Source organism: Globicephala melas, chromosome 3 (assembly GCF_963455315.2).
Source record: "Globicephala melas chromosome 3, mGloMel1.2, whole genome shotgun sequence".
In the NCBI taxonomy this organism is placed as follows: domain Eukaryota; kingdom Metazoa; phylum Chordata; class Mammalia; order Artiodactyla; family Delphinidae; genus Globicephala; species Globicephala melas.
In genome coordinates, this window is record NC_083316.1 from 158973833 (window position 1) to 158991946 (window position 18114).

At 53.3% G+C, this 18114-nt stretch overlaps 2 protein-coding genes across 2 annotated transcripts; both read right to left on the reverse strand.

The window, feature by feature from the left end:
* Nucleotides 1-2299: 2299 nt before the first annotated feature.
* On the reverse strand, nucleotides 2300-6444 carry CCDC194 (coiled-coil domain containing 194). The gene is made up of 4 exons (XM_030880187.2): nucleotides 6121-6444; nucleotides 4264-4360; nucleotides 3743-3875; nucleotides 2300-3254 (listed from the first exon to the last, which is right to left on the reverse strand). Exons 1-4 carry the CDS (start codon nucleotides 6442-6444, stop codon nucleotides 3104-3106), a joined length of 705 nt encoding a protein of 234 aa, XP_030736047.1. The 3' UTR covers nucleotides 2300-3103.
* A 3565-nt stretch (nucleotides 6445-10009) lies between these two features.
* On the reverse strand, nucleotides 10010-12553 carry BST2 (bone marrow stromal cell antigen 2). Its single transcript, XM_030880188.3, has 5 exons — nucleotides 12125-12553; nucleotides 11288-11342; nucleotides 10948-11008; nucleotides 10562-10680; nucleotides 10010-10318 (listed from the first exon to the last, which is right to left on the reverse strand). Exons 1-4 carry the CDS (start codon nucleotides 12389-12391, stop codon nucleotides 10581-10583), a joined length of 483 nt encoding a protein of 160 aa, XP_030736048.1. The 5' UTR covers nucleotides 12392-12553; the 3' UTR covers nucleotides 10010-10318; nucleotides 10562-10580.
* Nucleotides 12554-18114: the final 5561 nt, after the last annotated feature.

An 18114-nucleotide genomic window follows, 5' to 3' on the forward strand; every position in this document is an offset into this window, starting at 1 on the left:
TCCCCAGATCCCTGATTCCTTTTCCAGAGGCCACAGCTGTGACCAGTGTTTCCTTCAGAGATCTTTGGATAAAAGTTTCCCCCAGCCCCGAATTTTAAAAGACGTACACAAATTATTGATCTCCTGCTTTTTTTTTTTTTTTTTTTTTTGCAGCACGCGGGTCTCTCACTGTTGTGGTCCCTCCCATCGCGGAGCACAGGCTCCAGACGCGTAGGCCCGGCGGCCATGGCTCACGGGCGCAGCCGCTCCGCGGCATGTGGGATCTTCCCAGACCGGGGCACGAACCCGCGTCCCCCGCATCGGCAGGCGGATCCCCAACCACTGCGCCATCAGGGAAGCCCTGCTCTCCTGCTTTGTACATTAATGCGTCTCAGAGAAGATCAGCTTTGGCCTTTTTAACAGTTTTATAGTGGGAATTCCTTGGTTGTCCAGTGGTTAGGACTCTGTACTTTCACTGCTGAGGGCGCAGGTACAATCCCTGGTCAGGCAACTAAGATCTGCAAGCCGGGCAGCTTGGCCAAAAACAAAAAATAAAAAAACCCACACAAACCAGTTGTATAGCAGTCCATGGTGTGGATGGACGGACACTCATTTAAACAGTCCCCAACTGATGGACACTGAGGTTGTTTCCAATTTTTTGCAATTACCAAGAATGTGGTAATAATGTCTTCATTTCTCCTCTCCCCCACCCTCATCTTTTTAAAAGTAAACTTTTAATTTTGGAATACGTTTAGATTTACAGAAACTTTGCAGAGATAATACAGAGTCTCTGAATAGCCCTCATGCAGCTTCTTCCAATTTCTCGGTCAAAACTAAGAAATTAATCTTCATATATTACTATTAACTAAACTCTAGACTTTATTTGATTTCCTAAGTGTTTTTCTGTTCCAGGATCCAACACAGGATTCTCCACTGCATTTAGTCCATCATTTTGTATACATTTAAATATGGTTGTAGATTTAAAAATTTTTTTAATTAAAATAATATGGTTGGGCTTCCCTGGTGGCGCAGTGGTTTAGAGTCCGCCTGCCGATGCAGGGGACACGGGTTCATGCCCCAATCCGGGAAGATCCCACATGCCGTGGAGCGGCTGGGCCCGTGAGCCATGGCTGCTGAGCCTGCGCATCCGGAGCCTGTGCTCCACAACGGGAGAGGAAACAACAGTGAGAGGCCCGCGTACCGCAAAAAAAAGAAAATAATAATATGGTTGCAGAAAAATTGCCTCAAGAGGAGTTGATGGGTCAAACAACATGTGCACTTTTAATTTTGAGAGATTCTGGAAAACTGCCGTCCCAAGTGGTTGTATGAATGAGCAGTCCCAACAGCAGTGCCAACACAACGTATTCACAAACTTTTAATTTGTTTTTATTTTTGTCTTTGACAAACTAAAGGGTAGAAAACGATATCACATTTTTTTCAGTTCGCATTTCTTCTCTAGCAGTGAGATTGGGCCCCTTTTTCGTATATTTCGATGACCAGGCTGCCCATGTGCTTTGCCCATTTTCTACTGAGTTATTTTTTGAAAAATTAATGTAGAATAGATCCTTACATAATAAGGAACGTAGTTTATTCCTGGATATAAAAAATTATCTGAAAGGGATTTTTCTTTTCCTCGAAAGGATTTTCTACCTAGTTGTTTAGATATAGGAAAGTTTCCATTGATTCTCTTGGGTTTTCTATATATAGTCATACCAACAGCAGATAATATTATTTCTGAGGCATTCCTGCCAAAAATGCCAATTAATCATGAGGAAACATCACAAAAACCCAAACTCAGACACCACAAAATGACTCGCTTGGGCTTTTTAAAAAATGCCAGTGTCAAAAAAAAAAAAAAAAAAAAAAAAAAAGCCAGTGTCATGAAAGGCAAAGACAGATTGAGGGATGTTCCAGATTAATACAATGTGTAAGCCAGGATACTCTTTTGTTACAAAGGACATTATCAGAACAGTTGGAAAAATCTGATTACGGTCTGGAAATTAGAATCTAAGTGTCCATCGATAGATGAATGGATAAAGAAGATGTTATATATATATATATACACACACACACACACGCACAATGGAATATTACTTATAATAGTCTCATAAAAAAGAAATCTTGGGGCTTCCCTGGTGGCGCAGTGGTTGAGAGCCCGCCTGCCGATGCAGGGGACACGGGTTCGTGTCCCGGTCCGGGAAGATCCCACATGCCGCGAAGCGGCTGGGCCCGTGAGCCATGGCCGCTGAGCCTGCGCGTCTGGAGCCTGTGCTCCGCAACGGGAGAGGCCACAACAGTGAGAGGCCCACCTACCACAAAAAAAAAAAAAAAAAAGAAATCTTGCCATTTCAACGACATGGATGGACCTAGAGGGTATTACGTTAACTGAAATAAGTCAGGCTGAGAAAGACAAATACCGTATAATCTCATTTACATGCAACTGTTGCTATTTTGATGACCTTTTCAGAATTTTTCTCATTTGATCCATTTAGTATGGCGAATTTTATTACCAGACTTCCAAATACTGAACCATCTCTGCACCTCCGGCATAAGTCACTTTGTTATGGTGTATCTTAAAAACGTGTTACTTGGTTCTTCGCTAAAATTCCATTTGGGAGTTTTGTACCCTCTTCATAGGGAGAGGGGTCTGTAGTTTTCCTATTGTGCCATTTTTGTCAGCTTTTGATGTCAAGGATATGCTGGCTCTCACCATTCCAATTACTCATCTTACAGGCAAGGTAAACTGAGGACCAGAGAGGAGAAGTAACCCCTTCAGGTCACTCCCAGGTCAGGGCTGGACCCTAAGTCCTCACGTCTGTGCGATGAGGGCAACACTGTCCTTGTCCTTAGAGGGGACTTAAGTCCCAGCTCTGCACTATCTCACCTTGTGACCAAATGGACCTTAATTTCCCCATCTGCAAAATAAGCACTAGATGGTCAAAGAGAGAGGGTCGGGTCTTCTTTCTGCACAGTTTCCGTTCAGGACGGCTGTCGGTCGAAAGCTGAGCGTTGAATGGGTGTCGACTGAGCATCTCATCTAGCGTGGGTACCTCTGTAAGTGTCCCAGCAGGGCCCCCAGTGTCTGTCCTCCTGGCCTCGAGCCCTGATCCAGCTGGGGTCTGACTCACCCCCTTGCGCGCCGCGCTGGTCGCCTGCAACCCCCGGAGGTTCCCGGGCGAGAGCGCGAGCGGGGGTTGGGCCGAGGTCGGGACCCGGAGCGGGTCCGGGGGTGTGGCACTCTGCGCTGGGGGCCCGTCTGGGCTTCCAGGGCGTAACTGCCGGGAAGGAGGGAGGGTCCCGTCAGCACCTGGACCCCCCTTCCCCAGAGACCCTCCAGCATTCTTCCGCCTTTGCTGGGAACGCCCCCTCCCCAGAGATCCCATGCTCCAGGATCCCTCATCCCTTCTCCGCCCCTGGCCATTTCCAGGACCCCTCCCCACGGACTCCCAGCCTTTTCCCCAGAAGCTCCGCCTCCAGGCCCCTCACTCGGTACTCGATTTTTCTTGCATCCTCCACTTGCACTCCCCGCCCTCCCCTGAGCCCCCAATATGCGCCCGACCCCAGGGACCCATGCCTCCAGAGTGCCAGCGCTAACGTGGGGGATTCCCGTCCCCAAAGAGCGCCTCCCCCGCCCCCAGGTTCGCCCCCCAGGTTCTAATGCCTGACCTTCAGGAGGGCCTTGACTCTCCACAAGGCCCCACCCACATGGGCAGGGGCATGGGCTCGCCCTCCCCCGGACCCTTCCCGCCCACTCCTTACTCACACGTGCTCGCGCAGCGTCGCCTCCCGGGCTGCGCAGGCTTCACTCTCGGCCTCCGCCGCGCTCGCGCGCCGCTGCACCGCGTCCAGCCGCTGCGCAGACTCCGTGGCCGCCGCCTCCCAGCGCGCCAGGGCTTCTGCGGGCGCAGGGGGCAGGATCAAGCTGGAGACCAGGCTCCTACCCCTCGCACACCAGCTACGAATTCATAGTCTGCCTACTATTTGCGTGGTTTGTTTTATTTGAATTAAGTTTGTGTGCTGTTTGCCTGACCTTTACGTGTCATTTGCATAGCTTTTCATAGGTTTACATTACTTTGGGGAGTCTCTACACAGCGTGTGCACATTTTGTTGTATTTGCATTGTTCTCTGCATTCGCATGACCTTTGCATATTATGCGCATTTCTTTCACAAGTTTTCGCGTTCGTCTGCTTTACGTTTGCACCTGTACGTGTCATTTGCGTAGCTGGGAACCTTCTAGGCTCCTCCCACCTCTAGCCCTGCCCACCACTTTGCACCCCAACACACCTGTCAGCGCCCCGTTCTCTGCCCCCATCTGGGTCCCCTGAGCCTTGGCCTCGTCCATCTCAGTCTTCAGTGTCATCAGTTGGGTCTGAAGCCGACTCTGCGGAGTGGAGGGGAAGTGAGGGGGGAGGGGGGAGGGGAGAAGGAGTGAATTGACCCCGCCCTTTCTAGGGGAGACTGAGACTACATTGGTGTTCCTTGAGCTTTATTTGGACCTTTGGGGGTCCTGTAGTTGTAAAACACAGAAGTGGCCTCTGAAGTCTGGGGTACCGAGTGGTGACAGGTGCCTGCCTGGAAGAAGTTCTCTGTCCAGGTCATCCGGCCCCTACTCCAGGCCAACTAGATGTAGAAAAGGTTTAGCTCTGCCGACAGGATCTGGTTCCAATCCTAGCTATGTCTAGACTCGCGGACTGGGGTTTCAGACCAGCACAAGCCAATTTGGTGGTTGACAATTGGGTTTCAAGGGTATACTTAGTCACCTCTGTGAGACTGTTACAGTAGAAGTGGAAAATGGGGTTTTTCTTTCCTACTAACAAGCCGGGAAAACAAAGGAATGAGTGAATGGCTATCGAAACAGCAAAAGCAGGTCTATAAAAGTTAAGCAATCCTAGTTTCACTTTAACTGTTACTAATCTGTAGTGCATGCAACTAGAATTGTCCTACACAAAGCTAATTCCTTAATCACTCTCTGTGAATTATATCCTGCACCTGGCATTCTTTTCTCCCACACTCCCTTGTAACACTCCCTTGTAGCTTTCTTCATTTCAGAGAGGAGGTCACCAGCGATAATCTTGGAGATGACCAGACCCAGTTACAGAGCTGCCTGATGTCTGCTGTGGCCGTTTTGAAATTTCCCAGAAGAAAGAATGCAAGTCCATCACTTCCTTGATCCTTATCACCTACCCCAGACTACAAGCCCTGACTGTAAGACTTCTCCCTATTCCCCCAGAGAGGGGGGCACAGTTTTTTTTGAGGTGCTAGCCTGCCGTGTTCCCTCTTTGCCTGGCAAAGAAATAAAGCTACTCTCTATTTCCTCCAAAAACTCTGTCTCCGTATTTCTATTTGGTACCAGGGTACAGAGGCCGAGATTTTGGCAACAAGACATTCTGCAAAACCACTGGCCTGGCTTCCTTGGAGAAGATGCCATGGAGAGGCAGAGACAGAATTTGAACCCAGTGCAGGCTGCTCTTAACCTCGGCTACCCCAGGCCTTTCCCTCAGGCAGTCAGGAAAGGTGTAGGGATGAATTTTCAAAAGGCATGAATTTTCAAAAATTCATACACTGCCCAACCTCTGCTGCGCCTGGGACACAGGGGTACACAGTAGTTACTCAATAAATGTGAACGGTTGGGACTCTGAGGATGATTCTTCTGCGAGGTCCAGGGCTGGGAAGGGTTAAGGAAGAGCTTGAAGGGGTTGGCAGGAGGAAAAGGGAGGACCTGGCTGGTACCTCCCCCAAGAGGCCAACTTTAGCCTCCTAATTACAGGTGACATGAATGTCCCTCTCTCAAAATAGGGCTGCTGTACACTGGCTGGGAGGTGGGATGTTGAGTGGGTACCTAGGGGGAGGGTTAGCACAGGGCCTCCCCAGGTGGGCTTAGGGGTCTGAGGCTTCCCTAGCCTCCACCAGTGATTTGGCAAATAGCAGAGGACAGTGACACCTTCTTGGTCAGAAGGTAGACTCAGGGCTGAACTGGCATTGTAGGAGTTGGAAGGAATTACGTGTATATTCTTATTTGCCTCCCTCAATTGAAGAATGGCGGAAACCAAGGCACAGGGCGGGGGGGGAGCCCCAGGGATGTGTGTGCACCCTCTCCCCCCCATATTCTGGATTCCCCAGCCCCCCACCCTGCCCACCTACCTGGCGGCCCTCACAGGCCCTTAGGGCCTCCTCCAGCTCCTGTCGGACACCCTCGGCCTGGTTCAACTGCCTGGTCAGGGCCTCCTCGCGCTGGGCAGCCTCTGCCAGCCGGCGCCGAAGTTCCTCGACCTCGGGCTCCAGGTCTCCAGGCGGCGCGGTGGTGTTGGCCCCTGGCTCTGGGCAGCGAGGCCTCCGGGAGGCCGAGGCGGCCAGATTCCAGGCCAGCAGGGCTGCTCCAGCCGCCACCGCTGCCAGGAACACAGCGGCCCCGCACAGGGCGAACACTCGCCAGGCGCGCCCTGGCTCCGGCCCCGGCTCGGCCATACCGCCGTCCACAGCGCTGGCCCCAGACGGCCACGAGCATTTAATTGGCACCTTGGGGCTCCAGGGACACCCACGGTTCCGCCCTGCCTGGCGGTGGCTTCGAGTTTGTTGGGAGGGGCTGGACCCACGCCAAGGGCCAGCCCAGATTAGTGGAGCCCAAGACAGGACTGGGGGGTCCTGGATTCCAGTCTGACATCTGCACCCCACGTGACCCTCTGAGCCTCAGTTTCCCCCTCTGTGAAGCGGAGATGACAGTAGCTCCTGCCCCGTAGGGCTTTGTGGGAATCACTTGAGTACATCTGCGCAAAGCACCCATTTGCACAGGGGGTGCTTGGCGAGGGTCTGGGGGTATATTGTCCCCATTCTGTTCATGGAATGACCAAGCCTAGAAGACGGGAGGCTACTCGAGCAATTGAGGTTGGCCTGGCTCAGGCTGCCACACTTTTTGTGGCTGGCTGTGAGGACCAGAGGGTAGACGCAAGGGTGGATCCGTCCCATCTCCCTGCCCGTTCTCCACTAGGCCACCAGGGGGAGACCTTACAACGTGAATAGATCCAGGCGCGTTCACACCGTTCCCCAGACTTCCCTCTGAGTCAAATCCTCTTCCTCCCCCTCCGCCCTCTTTCCCCTTATTTCCTCTTGGCCCGCCTCCATTTCCACCTCCCTTTCCTCCTCTTCCTCCACCCTACTCCCTCTCTTTTTCTCTTCCCCCTCTTATCTCCCCGTCTTACCCCTCCCCCCTTTCTAATCCCTCCCCCTCCTCTTCCTCCCCAGCAAGACCCCTAGCAGGTCTTTGATGTCACTTCCTGCTCTTAGCTGCCTCCTGCCCTCCTCAGCGCTCTTCAGGCCAGCGCATTCCTACCCCAGGGCTGCCTGGGAGCCCTCTCCTCCCTCTTTGCCCAGTTAACAGTTCCTACCAGCTCTCCCCTGTCCACCAGTATGTCTCCTCCTCCAGAACCCTCCCCCTTCCCCACTAACTCAGGCCCCCCTTTTTTTTTTTTTTTTTTTTTTTTGCAGTACGAGGGCCTCTCACTGTTGTGGCCTCTCCCGTTGCGGGGCACAGGCTCCAGACGCGCAGGCTCAGCGGCCATGGCTCACGGGCCCAGCTGCTCCACGGCATGTGGGATCTTCCTGGACTGGGGCACGAACCCGTGTCCCCTGCCTTGGCAGGCGGACTCTCAACCACTGCGCCACCAGGGAAGCCCTCAGGCCCCTTTTGATCAGCTCTCTCAGCTCTGCTGTCATTTTACCTGTGTGTGATTCCTGGCTGCCTCCCCCATCAGACTGGGTGAGCCCCTAGAAAGCAAAGCCTGCACCTGCCCTGTTCACAGGCCACCGCGTGGGCCTGGCACACAGTAGTTGGCAGAAATGTGAGCTGAGTGAACACTATGAACTAGAATCTGTGTCCCTCCCTGACCTGCCCAGCCCCCCGCCCCCCCCAATTCCACATTAAGAAACCAGAGCCCAGAGAGGCTAAGTCTCAGGCCAGGGACACACAGCAGCCACAGGTCACTGCCAGATTCCTGCTGAAGCTGGAATCCCCCCAACCAGCCAGGGAAGAGGGGCCTTTTTAGGAAAGAGGGACATTTATACCCTAGCCATTGGGTGGGAATTTAGGGGAAGAAATTGAGCAGGTCAAACCCATAATATTGGGGCAAACCTGCCCCCTCCATCAGTGAAACACAGCCCAGGTATGGTGGGGGTGGGAGGCGGAGCTGTTTTGGGACTTTCCAGTAGCCCAAGCTGGGAGCTGGGGGGAAGGATGTTGAGTGGGGATGGGAAAGGACTGAGGTCATGTGAGAAAGGTCTGCTTCTCTGCAATCAAGAGAACCTGCTGGAAGCAGAGGGTTCCAATGCCTGAGCAGCTGAGAAACCCTGAGCGAGTCCAGTCACTCCTCTGGACCTCAGTTTCCTCATCTGTTAGATGGGGCTGCCGATGGGGGTGGTGGTGAAATGACTCAGTCATTGTAAAGGGACTCCATGGGAGCGCCTGCTGAGTCCCCCTGTGAGCTGGGGACACTCACAGAACTGACGGGGCACCCAAGCCTCACCTTCTAGAGCCGAGGTTCTCACCGGAATTGATTCTGCCCCCCAGGGGAAACTTGGTAATGTCTAGGGGCATTTTTTTGTTGTCACAACCTCGGGGTAAGGTGCTATGGGCCTCTAGTGGGTGGAAGCCAGGGATGCTGCTCAACGTGCTACAGTGCCCAGGGCAGGCCCCACAGCAGAGAATGGTCCAGTCCAAATGTCAAGAGTTTGGAGGCCGAGAAACCCTGTTCTAGAACTCCAGAGCGGGAAGCTGGTGCTCCGAGCAGGAGGTAGAGACTAGCTGAGGCCATGAGGCAGGAAGGAACTTGACAAATCAAAATGCAGAGAAGGGCTTCCCTGGTGGCGCAGTGGTTGAGAGTCCGCCTGCCGAGGCAGGGGACACGGGTTCGTGCCCCGGTCCGGGAAGATTCCACATGATGCAGAGCGGCTGGGCCCGTGAGCCATGGCCGCTGAGCCTGTGCATCCAGAGCCTGTGCTCCGCAACGGGAGAGGCCACAACAGTGAGAGGCCCCTGTACCGTAAAAAAAAAAAAAAAAAAAATGCAGAGAAATGGTCACAGGGGGTGGAGCAAGAGGAAGTTAGGGGCTTGGGGGTGGTGTCGGGGGGGCGTCAGGGGGGCCTGTGGCAGGGATGGGGTTTGGGGGTCCCTGGGAGGGCAGCGGGAGCCATGGAGGGGGGGCCCGACCATCTGGGCTCGGGACCATGGTGAGGGCAGTGCAGAATTCTGGGAATTCTGGGCAGATGCAAGGGACCTGCCCCCACCCCCAGCCACACACAAGAAGTTGCCCGGACAATAGTCAGGATTCCAGGCGAACTTGGAGGAAGGAAGATAACAGAGGAGGAAGGAATTATGGGCCATGGGACGATCCAAGAAAGTGCGTTGAAGGGTTTATCAGATGGTAGGCTTCAATTTTGAACACCTTCCAATTTTTTTTTTTTTTTTTTTTTGGCCGTGCCACGCATCTTGCGGGATCTCAGTTCCCCAACCAAGGATTGAACCCGGGCCACGGCAGTGAAAGCTCAAAATCCTAACCACTAGGCCACCAGGGGACTCCCAGTGGCCTTCAATTTTGAGAAGCAGAGAGGCTCTCTGGAGGAGGGGGCATTGTGACACAGGCCTGTGTGTGTCTGAAGATCCAGGTTTGATCCCAGCCCTGCACTTTCTGTGGGAAGGGATTGGGAACCAGGACAAAGTGTCCCTCACCACAGCCTCGGTTTCCTCATGGGACCGCTGCCATCAGAAGATCCCGGGGAGGAGATGAGAGCAGAACACTGCAGGCGAGCTGATGAGGGTGTAGAGTTCTTTAAGATGATCCAAATGGACAAGAGGGCTGGGGAGGCAGTGGGGTGGTGACTGCCAGAACCACAGGGATTCCTGAGAACAATCTAGAGCAGGGAAAGCTGGATGTGGATGTCAATGGGTGTCCACCCTGGCCCGCAGGGCAGCCCCCAGATGCTTGGGGGTGACACAGTAACACTCCAAAAACTTGAGAGTAAAGTTTTTCCCCCCCTAGAGGGGTGTTTACTTTTTCGGAGCCCAAAGACCCCAGAAGAAAGTGACTTTCTAGAAACCGTGTCAGCAAGAAGCAGGCGCCCCACCTTCCACCCCCATGCCCTCCTCAGCTCTAGGGCAGCCTTGGGCCAACTCCGCTACTTCTCCATGTCCAAGGTATCCCTCCAGAGCTGCCCCATGGACCCCTTAGGCTACCCCATCCCCCCTCTCCTCCCCACAGCCGTGTTGCCATGTGGTCCCCTCAGAACGGGCCAGGGCAGGAAGCCTCAAAGGGGGAAGCAGAGAGGGAACCGGACCAGTCCAGGTTGTGGCCTAAAAGACATCAAAACAGGGACTCAGAGGCAGATACAACACGGGCTCCGCGCCCTCAAGCCCTGCCCTGCTCCAGGACCGCCCCCCCCTCCCTGCTCACTGGGCTCTCCCTCCCTCTCCAAGATTCTTCTCCTCGGTGCCCAACCCTCTGCCCCGCAGGTAGGCCACCTCCACAGACCGTGACCCATCCCCGACTCCCATCCTTTCCCAGTTTTCTTTTCCCCGGAGCTGCCCCCTCCTTACCGGCCGGCTTTCTGGGACCTCAGATCAGCAGAGCCTCGAGGACCACGACCACGACCACAGCGAACAGGACGCTGGAGCAGCTAGAAGAGTTGTTCTCAGCTGAGGCCTCACTCCCTCTTCTGGAGTAGAGATCGGGACAATTCAGACAACTGCCAAGCCGGCTCCAGCAGCTGGAGGCTGCGCCCCTAAGAATCTCCACTCCTCCCCCACCAAGTCACTGGGGAGGAGAGCTGGCAGCGGCCACCCCAGGGCTGTGTGACACAAGGGACAAGGCTGGGACTTAAACTTTGCCCCCTGAGCAACGGGGTTTTTCGAAGCCAAGGGGGTCGCGAGTCTTCGGGGTGGGGTGAAAGGGGAGTGGCCAGTGGGGGGGGGTCGTCTCGGACCTTAGTCGCTGCACCTCCGCCAAAGTGTCCTCCAGTTTCTGCTTCAAAATCTTGACCTCTCCTGGTGGGGTCGGGTACAGAATCGAGGGGCGCGTCAACACACTGACCACGCCCACTCACCTGGCTCCAACCCGGGACATGTCCCCGCCTCTAGCCCCGCCCTCATTCAACCCACGCTGGGAAACCTGGCGTGCTCCCCCCTCCCCTACTCCAAATGGAATCTGGTCCCATCCCTCCCTCCCGACCCCAACCCTGGGACCCTCCCTCCTTAGTCCTTTTCAATAACTGGCCCACCCCTCCGAGCCCCGTCCGTGGAACGCTGGCCTTGTGCTTTTCTCACCCTGAAGCTCTGCCACCTGTGCCTGCTCCATCTTCAGAGAATCCCTCAGGGTCACCTGCGACGCGGGGGTGGGGGTGGGGTGTGGGAAACTGGACTTCTGTCCTTGGGCCCTGGACCCCTCCTTAAGCCCTGGGATCAGAGGAGCTTGGGTCCAAACCCCCTTCAGTTTCCACTCCGACCGTCCCCTGCACCTCAGTCTCCCACCTTGAAGAGTGGCCATAACCCCCACCCTCCCAGGGCCACCGATAAGGGTGTGATCCTCGAAATGGGAGTTTTGAGGCCCTCCCCAAGAGAATTTGGAAGCTCCCCATGCCCAAACTCTAGGAGCAGTTTCCAGATCCCCCGGGGCTATTGCCCAAGAAGAGTGAGAGGTCCTCCCAAAACCAGAACACAGGGGGGATTTCGGAGTCCAAGTAGAGGACCAGTGGGAGTTTCAAGGTTCCCCCATATCGGGACACAGATGAAAATTCCAGAGTCTCTCAGGATGCGGTGGGAGTATCAAGAGCCTCTTTCTCTGGGACCTGGTGAGGTCCCGATCCCAACCCCTAGGGGGGGCTTCTGCTCCCCCAAGACTGGGGCCCGAGGGGAGTTTCTAGCTCCCACACCCCAGTGCCCTGGAGTCTGGAGGTTCCCCCATATCCTAGCAGGGATACTGAGGCCCCTGCTCTAGGGAGCACCCCACCCCACACTAGCACCCTGGAGAGAGTTTACAGGTCTCCAAACCCTGGTGGGGACATCCAGGGGGGAGTTTTAAGGTCTATCTTGATCTCCACGTAGACCCTGTAAGAACCCCCCCCCGCAAGGACAGGGCCCTCTCTAGGGGGTGCAGTGGCTTACCACCGTCTGGTTGCAGGTGGCGGCCTGGACCTCCATCTTCTGTAAGACTTCCTGGGCCTGGGTTAGCTGGTGCTGCACGTACCGAGTGCGGTTCTGACACTCCTGCTCTGCTTGGAGGCCATCCGTGCAGTGCTTGCTGTTGGCCCTGACAGCGAAGATGACCAAGGGTACAAGTAGAGCCATCAGAATCACCAGGAGCAGCAGGAAGCACAGGCACCGCGGCAGCTTGCAGCAGCGCAGCACCGACTCATTCAGGTGGTCAACCATGGGCACAGGGCTGTAGTGATACAAAGTAGGTGCCCTCCAGCTCAGTCCGTAGGGAGTCTGGATGGGAGTTAGGGGAGGGCGCTGGAACCTCTTCTGGGCTGGGGCTACCCTCTTATTAGCATAGGAGCTGTGCCGACCAATGACAAGTTCCAGGAGGATCCTCTGACTTGGAGATATTGGAATGAGGGCATCTAAAGGCAGAGCAGAGCCCAGGCTTTCTGTTTCGGTTTCCTTTTTCCCTTTCTCAGAAAAAGAGGTGGGTTGTTTCTGCCTAATTATGGCCTCGGGACTTTCTGGGTTGGTTGCTGGCCAGTGAGATCCTGTGGGAGGGGAGCTGGGGCTACCTGCGACACCCCATCTCAAGTCCCTGCCCTTCTCCTTTATGTTTCTGAGGGTGACAACTGCAGTTACTGAGTGTTTAGTGCATGCCACCTTTGTGTTCATCTGTACCACGACCTGAAGAGACCGAGGGCATTTTTGGTTCCCAAGTCCCCAGCTGGGGAAACTGAGGCTGAGAGGTGACTAGTGGACTGGGGACAGGGTCTGGGTCTGACAGAAGAGGCTGGGTTTTGAATTCAGGGGTCTCCCTGGTGACCTAGCAGGGGTTCACTTAGCATCCCTGCCCCTCCCCCCCGCCAAGGGGACCGTAGGGTGCCATGGAGGGTGTCAGAGGAGGGACCGTAGCCTGTGGGAGCGGAGAGACGATCTGGATGGACCCAGGAGACTAAGGCTGCAGTCCCCCTATTTGGCCACCAGAGGCTGCCCCAGCCAACAAACCAGGTCCCTGTTCTAGCTCCACCCAGGAACCGGCTCCTACTTCCACAATCTGCCCCTACCACCCCAGGACTCCACATAAACCCTCTGAACTGTAAGCGAGCAGGACCCCGTGGGGCCTTCATTCCTGAGTTGTTTTTACAGATGTGAAACGCCTCCCTCGCCAAACGGAAGATGTTAACTACTTGATGACCATGAGCATGTAGCCCCCAGGCCTAGTGGTGCCTAAGGATTGATCATGTTTAACTAACCCCTGTGACACCACCCTGTTACCTCACCATCAGCCAATCAGAGAATTGTGCACGAGCTGATCACAGACCCTGTGACCAACACCTCCCCCCACCGCCGCCGCCCACATACCCGGCCTTTAAAAATGTTTTGCTGAAACCCTTCGGGGAGTTCAGGGTTTTTCTGAACCCCGCGTTCACGAGCCTCCCGCCTCCTCGCATGGCCCTGCGATAAACCTTTCTCTGCTCCAAACTCTGACGTTTCGGTTTGTTTGACCTCACTGTGCATAGGGCACACGGACTTGTGCTAACAGAACCTCAGTTTCCTCATCTGTAAAGTGCGGCCATAACAGGAGCAGCCTCAGCAGGAGGGGCCGGTGAGGAGTTCTGAGTAAAACGCTTTGGCATCCAGTAGGCACTCAGTGGATGTGTGGACGGCTGTGTGGCTCGGGGCAGAAGGAGAGGTGGGTAATGCAGAAACACGGCCATGGAGTGAGGAGCACATTTTGAGGAAAGATGATCATGTCCATCTGGAACACGCTGAACCCAGAGGGCCCGGGGGTCGTCTGGGGAGAGGCCTCCAAAGGGGGTTGGACCCTGGAGTGAGCTTCAAGGAAACTCAGGCCACACTGATCTCCCCTCCATGTGGCCTGGGGAGCCAGAACTTCCTGTTGGAAACCGGCTTGATTACAGGCTTCCAGCTGCCAGCTGTGACCTCTGGAAGGCAGCTGCGTGCATTTCCTGTGGCTTCTTCAGCCGCAGCCTGACCACAGCCCAGATTCTGTTGCGTCAGCCATTTGCCGTGTTTGCAGTCAGCTGGGTCAGATGGTGCATGGGGCCGAGGCCAGGGGCCCATGTCCCCAGTTGGACATCTCTCTGCCTAGAAGACCCCCATTAAAACCACTCAGCAGCCAGATTGACAAGGGATCAGTGATGATCTTGCTGAGGAGGCCCAGGGGGAGCTTGTGTGTCCCATGAGTAGGGTCCTCCGTTCCAGGCCAGGACTCCAAGTGCAAAGACACGACCCTTGGGAAAGCTGACTTATTGGAGCCCCACTGTGCTGGCCTTCAGACTTTAGGTTCAGCTTGGGACCATGATTTCAGGTAGAGGCCAAGAGAGTGTGTGAGCAGCCCTGCCTCCCTATGGGACCCTAGGCAAGAGATTTCCTCATAGCCCCAGTTTCCATAGCTGTAAAATGGGGGTGATCATAATAGAACTTTTGGGTGCCCCCTTTACATTCTGCAACCAAAGCAAGTGCCTTATTCACCTCACTCTAGTCCCAGTGCTGCAAACAGAAAGTCTGTGGGTTTTCCCGCTAAAATTCCCAATGGAAATAGTTATGCCACCGTTCTGCTGATCTTAGCTTTGCTATTTTTTAAAGAATCATTTTACTTTGGTTTGCAGAAATATAGCAAAGAGAGTACAAAAACATTCCATAGACCCCACACCCCATTTTCGCTACTTTGACCCTCTTACAGCTGTATGGTGCCTTTGTTACAATGAATGAACAAATTCTGATTGATAACATTATTATTAGCTGAAGTCCATGCATTATTCAGATCTCCTCAGTGTGTCGCTAATGTCCCTTTTCTGCCCCAGGATCCTCACAGGACATTTATGTCTCTGGGCTGAGACAGTGTTTCAGACTTTCTTGGTTTTGATGAACTTGACAGTTTGGAGTCAGGTGTTCCGTAGGAGGGCCCTCAGTTGGGATTTGTCTGGTGTTTTTCTCGTGGTCGGACTGGGCTTTGGAGAGAAGAACCACAGAGGGGAAGTGCCCTTCTCATTACACATGTGTCCAGGGCACGCGCCGTCAGTGTGACTTATCCCCGTGATGTCGACCTTGACCACCTGGCGGAGGTGGTGTGCCCTTTGGAAGGAAGTCACTATTTACAGCCCACACCTAAGGGATGGGGAGTCGTGCTCTGCCTCCTCGAGGGCAGAACATTTGTGTACATTGTTTGGGATTCTTCTGCCTGGGAGATTTCTCTCTTCTCCCTCATTTATTTATTTATTCAATCATTTACTTATATCTGTGTGGACTCGTGGATATCAATTTTACACTCGACATTATTTTGTCACTCAAATTGTTCCAACTTTGGCTCTTTGTTACTTTTGACAAACTTAGTTCCACCCAAACATACTGGAACATTCCTTGTAGGCAAGTAGAAACCACAGGCTCATAAGGGCATCAGTTAAGAGGAGGCCACCATCATTCTCTGGGGCGGGCAGGGCAGAGACACTATTTTAGGAGCAGGGAGCACACACAAGGGAGATTTTTCTTTCCTTTTCTTTTTCTTTTTTTGGCTGTGCCTCATGGCTTGTGGGATATTAGTTCCCAGACCAGGCATGGAACCCAGGCCCTCAGCAGTGAAAGTGCAGAGTCCTAACCACTGGACTGCCAGGAAATTCCCATAGGAGATTTTTCTTTTTGTGGTTAATTATAAGAGAATAATGTAAGACGTTAAAGAAACACATTTCGTAAAGGACCAAAAGCCCATCCATAATCCTTCCTTCACTTAACTGCTTTATTTCTGTTCATGAAACTACACACGTATTTCATTGCATTGACAGAACACCTTACTTTGGGACATTGAGGTGTTTTCAGTTATATATGGCCATGTGTGGGCGACAGAGGACATCGCCGTGCTTATAGGAAGGCGCTGACCCAGCGATGATTCCGCCCCCAGGGGACGTTTGGCAATGGCTAGAGACAGTTTCGGTTGTCACAACTGGGGGAGGAAATGCGCTGGCATCTAGTGAGTGGGAACCAGGGCTGACGCTCCACATCCTATATAAGACATAGGACGGTGACCCCTCCGCTACAGAGGATGCTGGGTCTCGACAGTGCCGAGGGTGAGAAGCATTGCCCTGGAGGGTCTTAGGTGCAGCTTAGGAATCAGACTCGACCTCAAATTCCATCTTGGCTCTGGACCAGCCACTTCACCTTGCTGAGATTGTGCTTTCTTTTTTCTTTTCTTTTCTTTTTTAAAAAATATATGGTTATATAGAATTAGCTCATCTTTTTTTAAAAAATTATTTATTTATTTGGATGCGTTGGGTCTTCATTGCTGCGCACAGGCTTTCTCTAGTTGCGTCCAGTAGGGGCTACTCTTCCTTACTGGGGGAGGGCTTCTCATCGCCGTGGCTTCTGTTGCCGAGCACGGGCTCTAGGCGCATGGGCTTCAGTAGTTGTGGCGCACGGGCTTAGTTGCTCCATGGCACGTGGGATCTTCCGGGACCAGGGATCGAACCTGTGTCCCCTGCACTGGCAGGCAGACTCTTAACCACTGCGCCACCAGAGAAGTCCCAGATTGTGCTTTATCATCGAATGGGTGTGATATCAGCTCCTTCCCAAGTTGTTATGATGATGAAATAAATCAATATATCCAAAGTGTTTAGCTCAATACCTGGTGCCTTCTCACACCCCTGTGAGAGTTCATCCCTGTCACCATTTGATAAGTTTTGGATTCAATTGAATTCTTTCCTTAGATTGAGTTCCCAGAAATGGGGTTACTGGGGCCAAGGGGAGGCACGTCTCCCTGGCTCTTGCTTTCCCTGAAGAGGAATCCAGAATTTAATCTATTGCCTGCCCCTGAGTGGATTCTTGTCTCTCGATATGTCACAGTCATTCTTGTTTTCCTTCCAGCTCCTCCCATGGTCCCTGTTCCAGCAGCTCCTCCCTCTCCTGTAAGACACAGAAGCTCCAGGGTGTCCTCCACCCACATTGGACATTTTCCTGGGTCCACAGTTCAATCAGCACTCCTTTCTCAGTCCCAGGGCTGAGTGTGGGCATTCAAACCATGTTTCTTGTTGCAAGAGGTCACCAAAAGGATGTGACCACTGGTTGAACTGGGAGCTGGACCAGGGCAATTGGAGGTTCCATATCTCTTCCTTTATCCTTGGAATGTATATTATGTCCACTTTTCTCATTTCAAGTCACTTCAAGACAAACCTTGAGAAAGTAATGCACTTTTGAGACCATCTAGATGATATATCTGACTGTACCCCCATTAAGGCCTCTGTATAAACTTGTAAGATTCTGGTGGGTGGGTGCAGATATCTACTCATCTTGCAGCCACACAAGACAAGCCTCATAAGTAAGTTCCCTTGCTTATTAAACCTGCCACCTACCCATCTGGAGTGGTCTGCCTCTTTCTTCCATCTCTCCTTACCCTCTCTCTATAGGGGCCAGTTTCAGATTTCACTCAAGGAGTTCCAGAGGTTGGGAACCAACAATTGGTAAGCCAGCCAGGAGACTGAAAAAATGGGCCTTGGGGAAGAGGCATTGCAGGGGAAATTACAGGTTGGTCATCAACCTCTCTGTGGGGAAGAGTGGCCTGTATGTAGATGCTCATGGACCTCTGCATAAGTTCAGGGATGTCCTGAAAACACCAACTGGTCTGATGTTCTGTTTGAGGAACTGTGCAGAGTGCACTTCAGGAAAGAAGGGAGATTAATGGCTTCCACAGGGGGCTGGCCACTGATGCCCAACCAGAGGCTGAAGTTTGAGTTAGAAGTTGAGGGAAGAGCTGAGGTTAGAGAAGGATGTGAGGTTGTTCACTTCTCTCCTAACTTTGGGGCTGATGGACAACGTGAGAGAGCAGGATGTTAAGTTGGAGAACTGAGTGTGCTGTGTTTCAAAGCTAGGAGGGTGCAAGCTGTCTCAGATTAAGGTCGGGACACTTGTGACAAAGCCACTAAGAGGTAGGACCCCTGGGA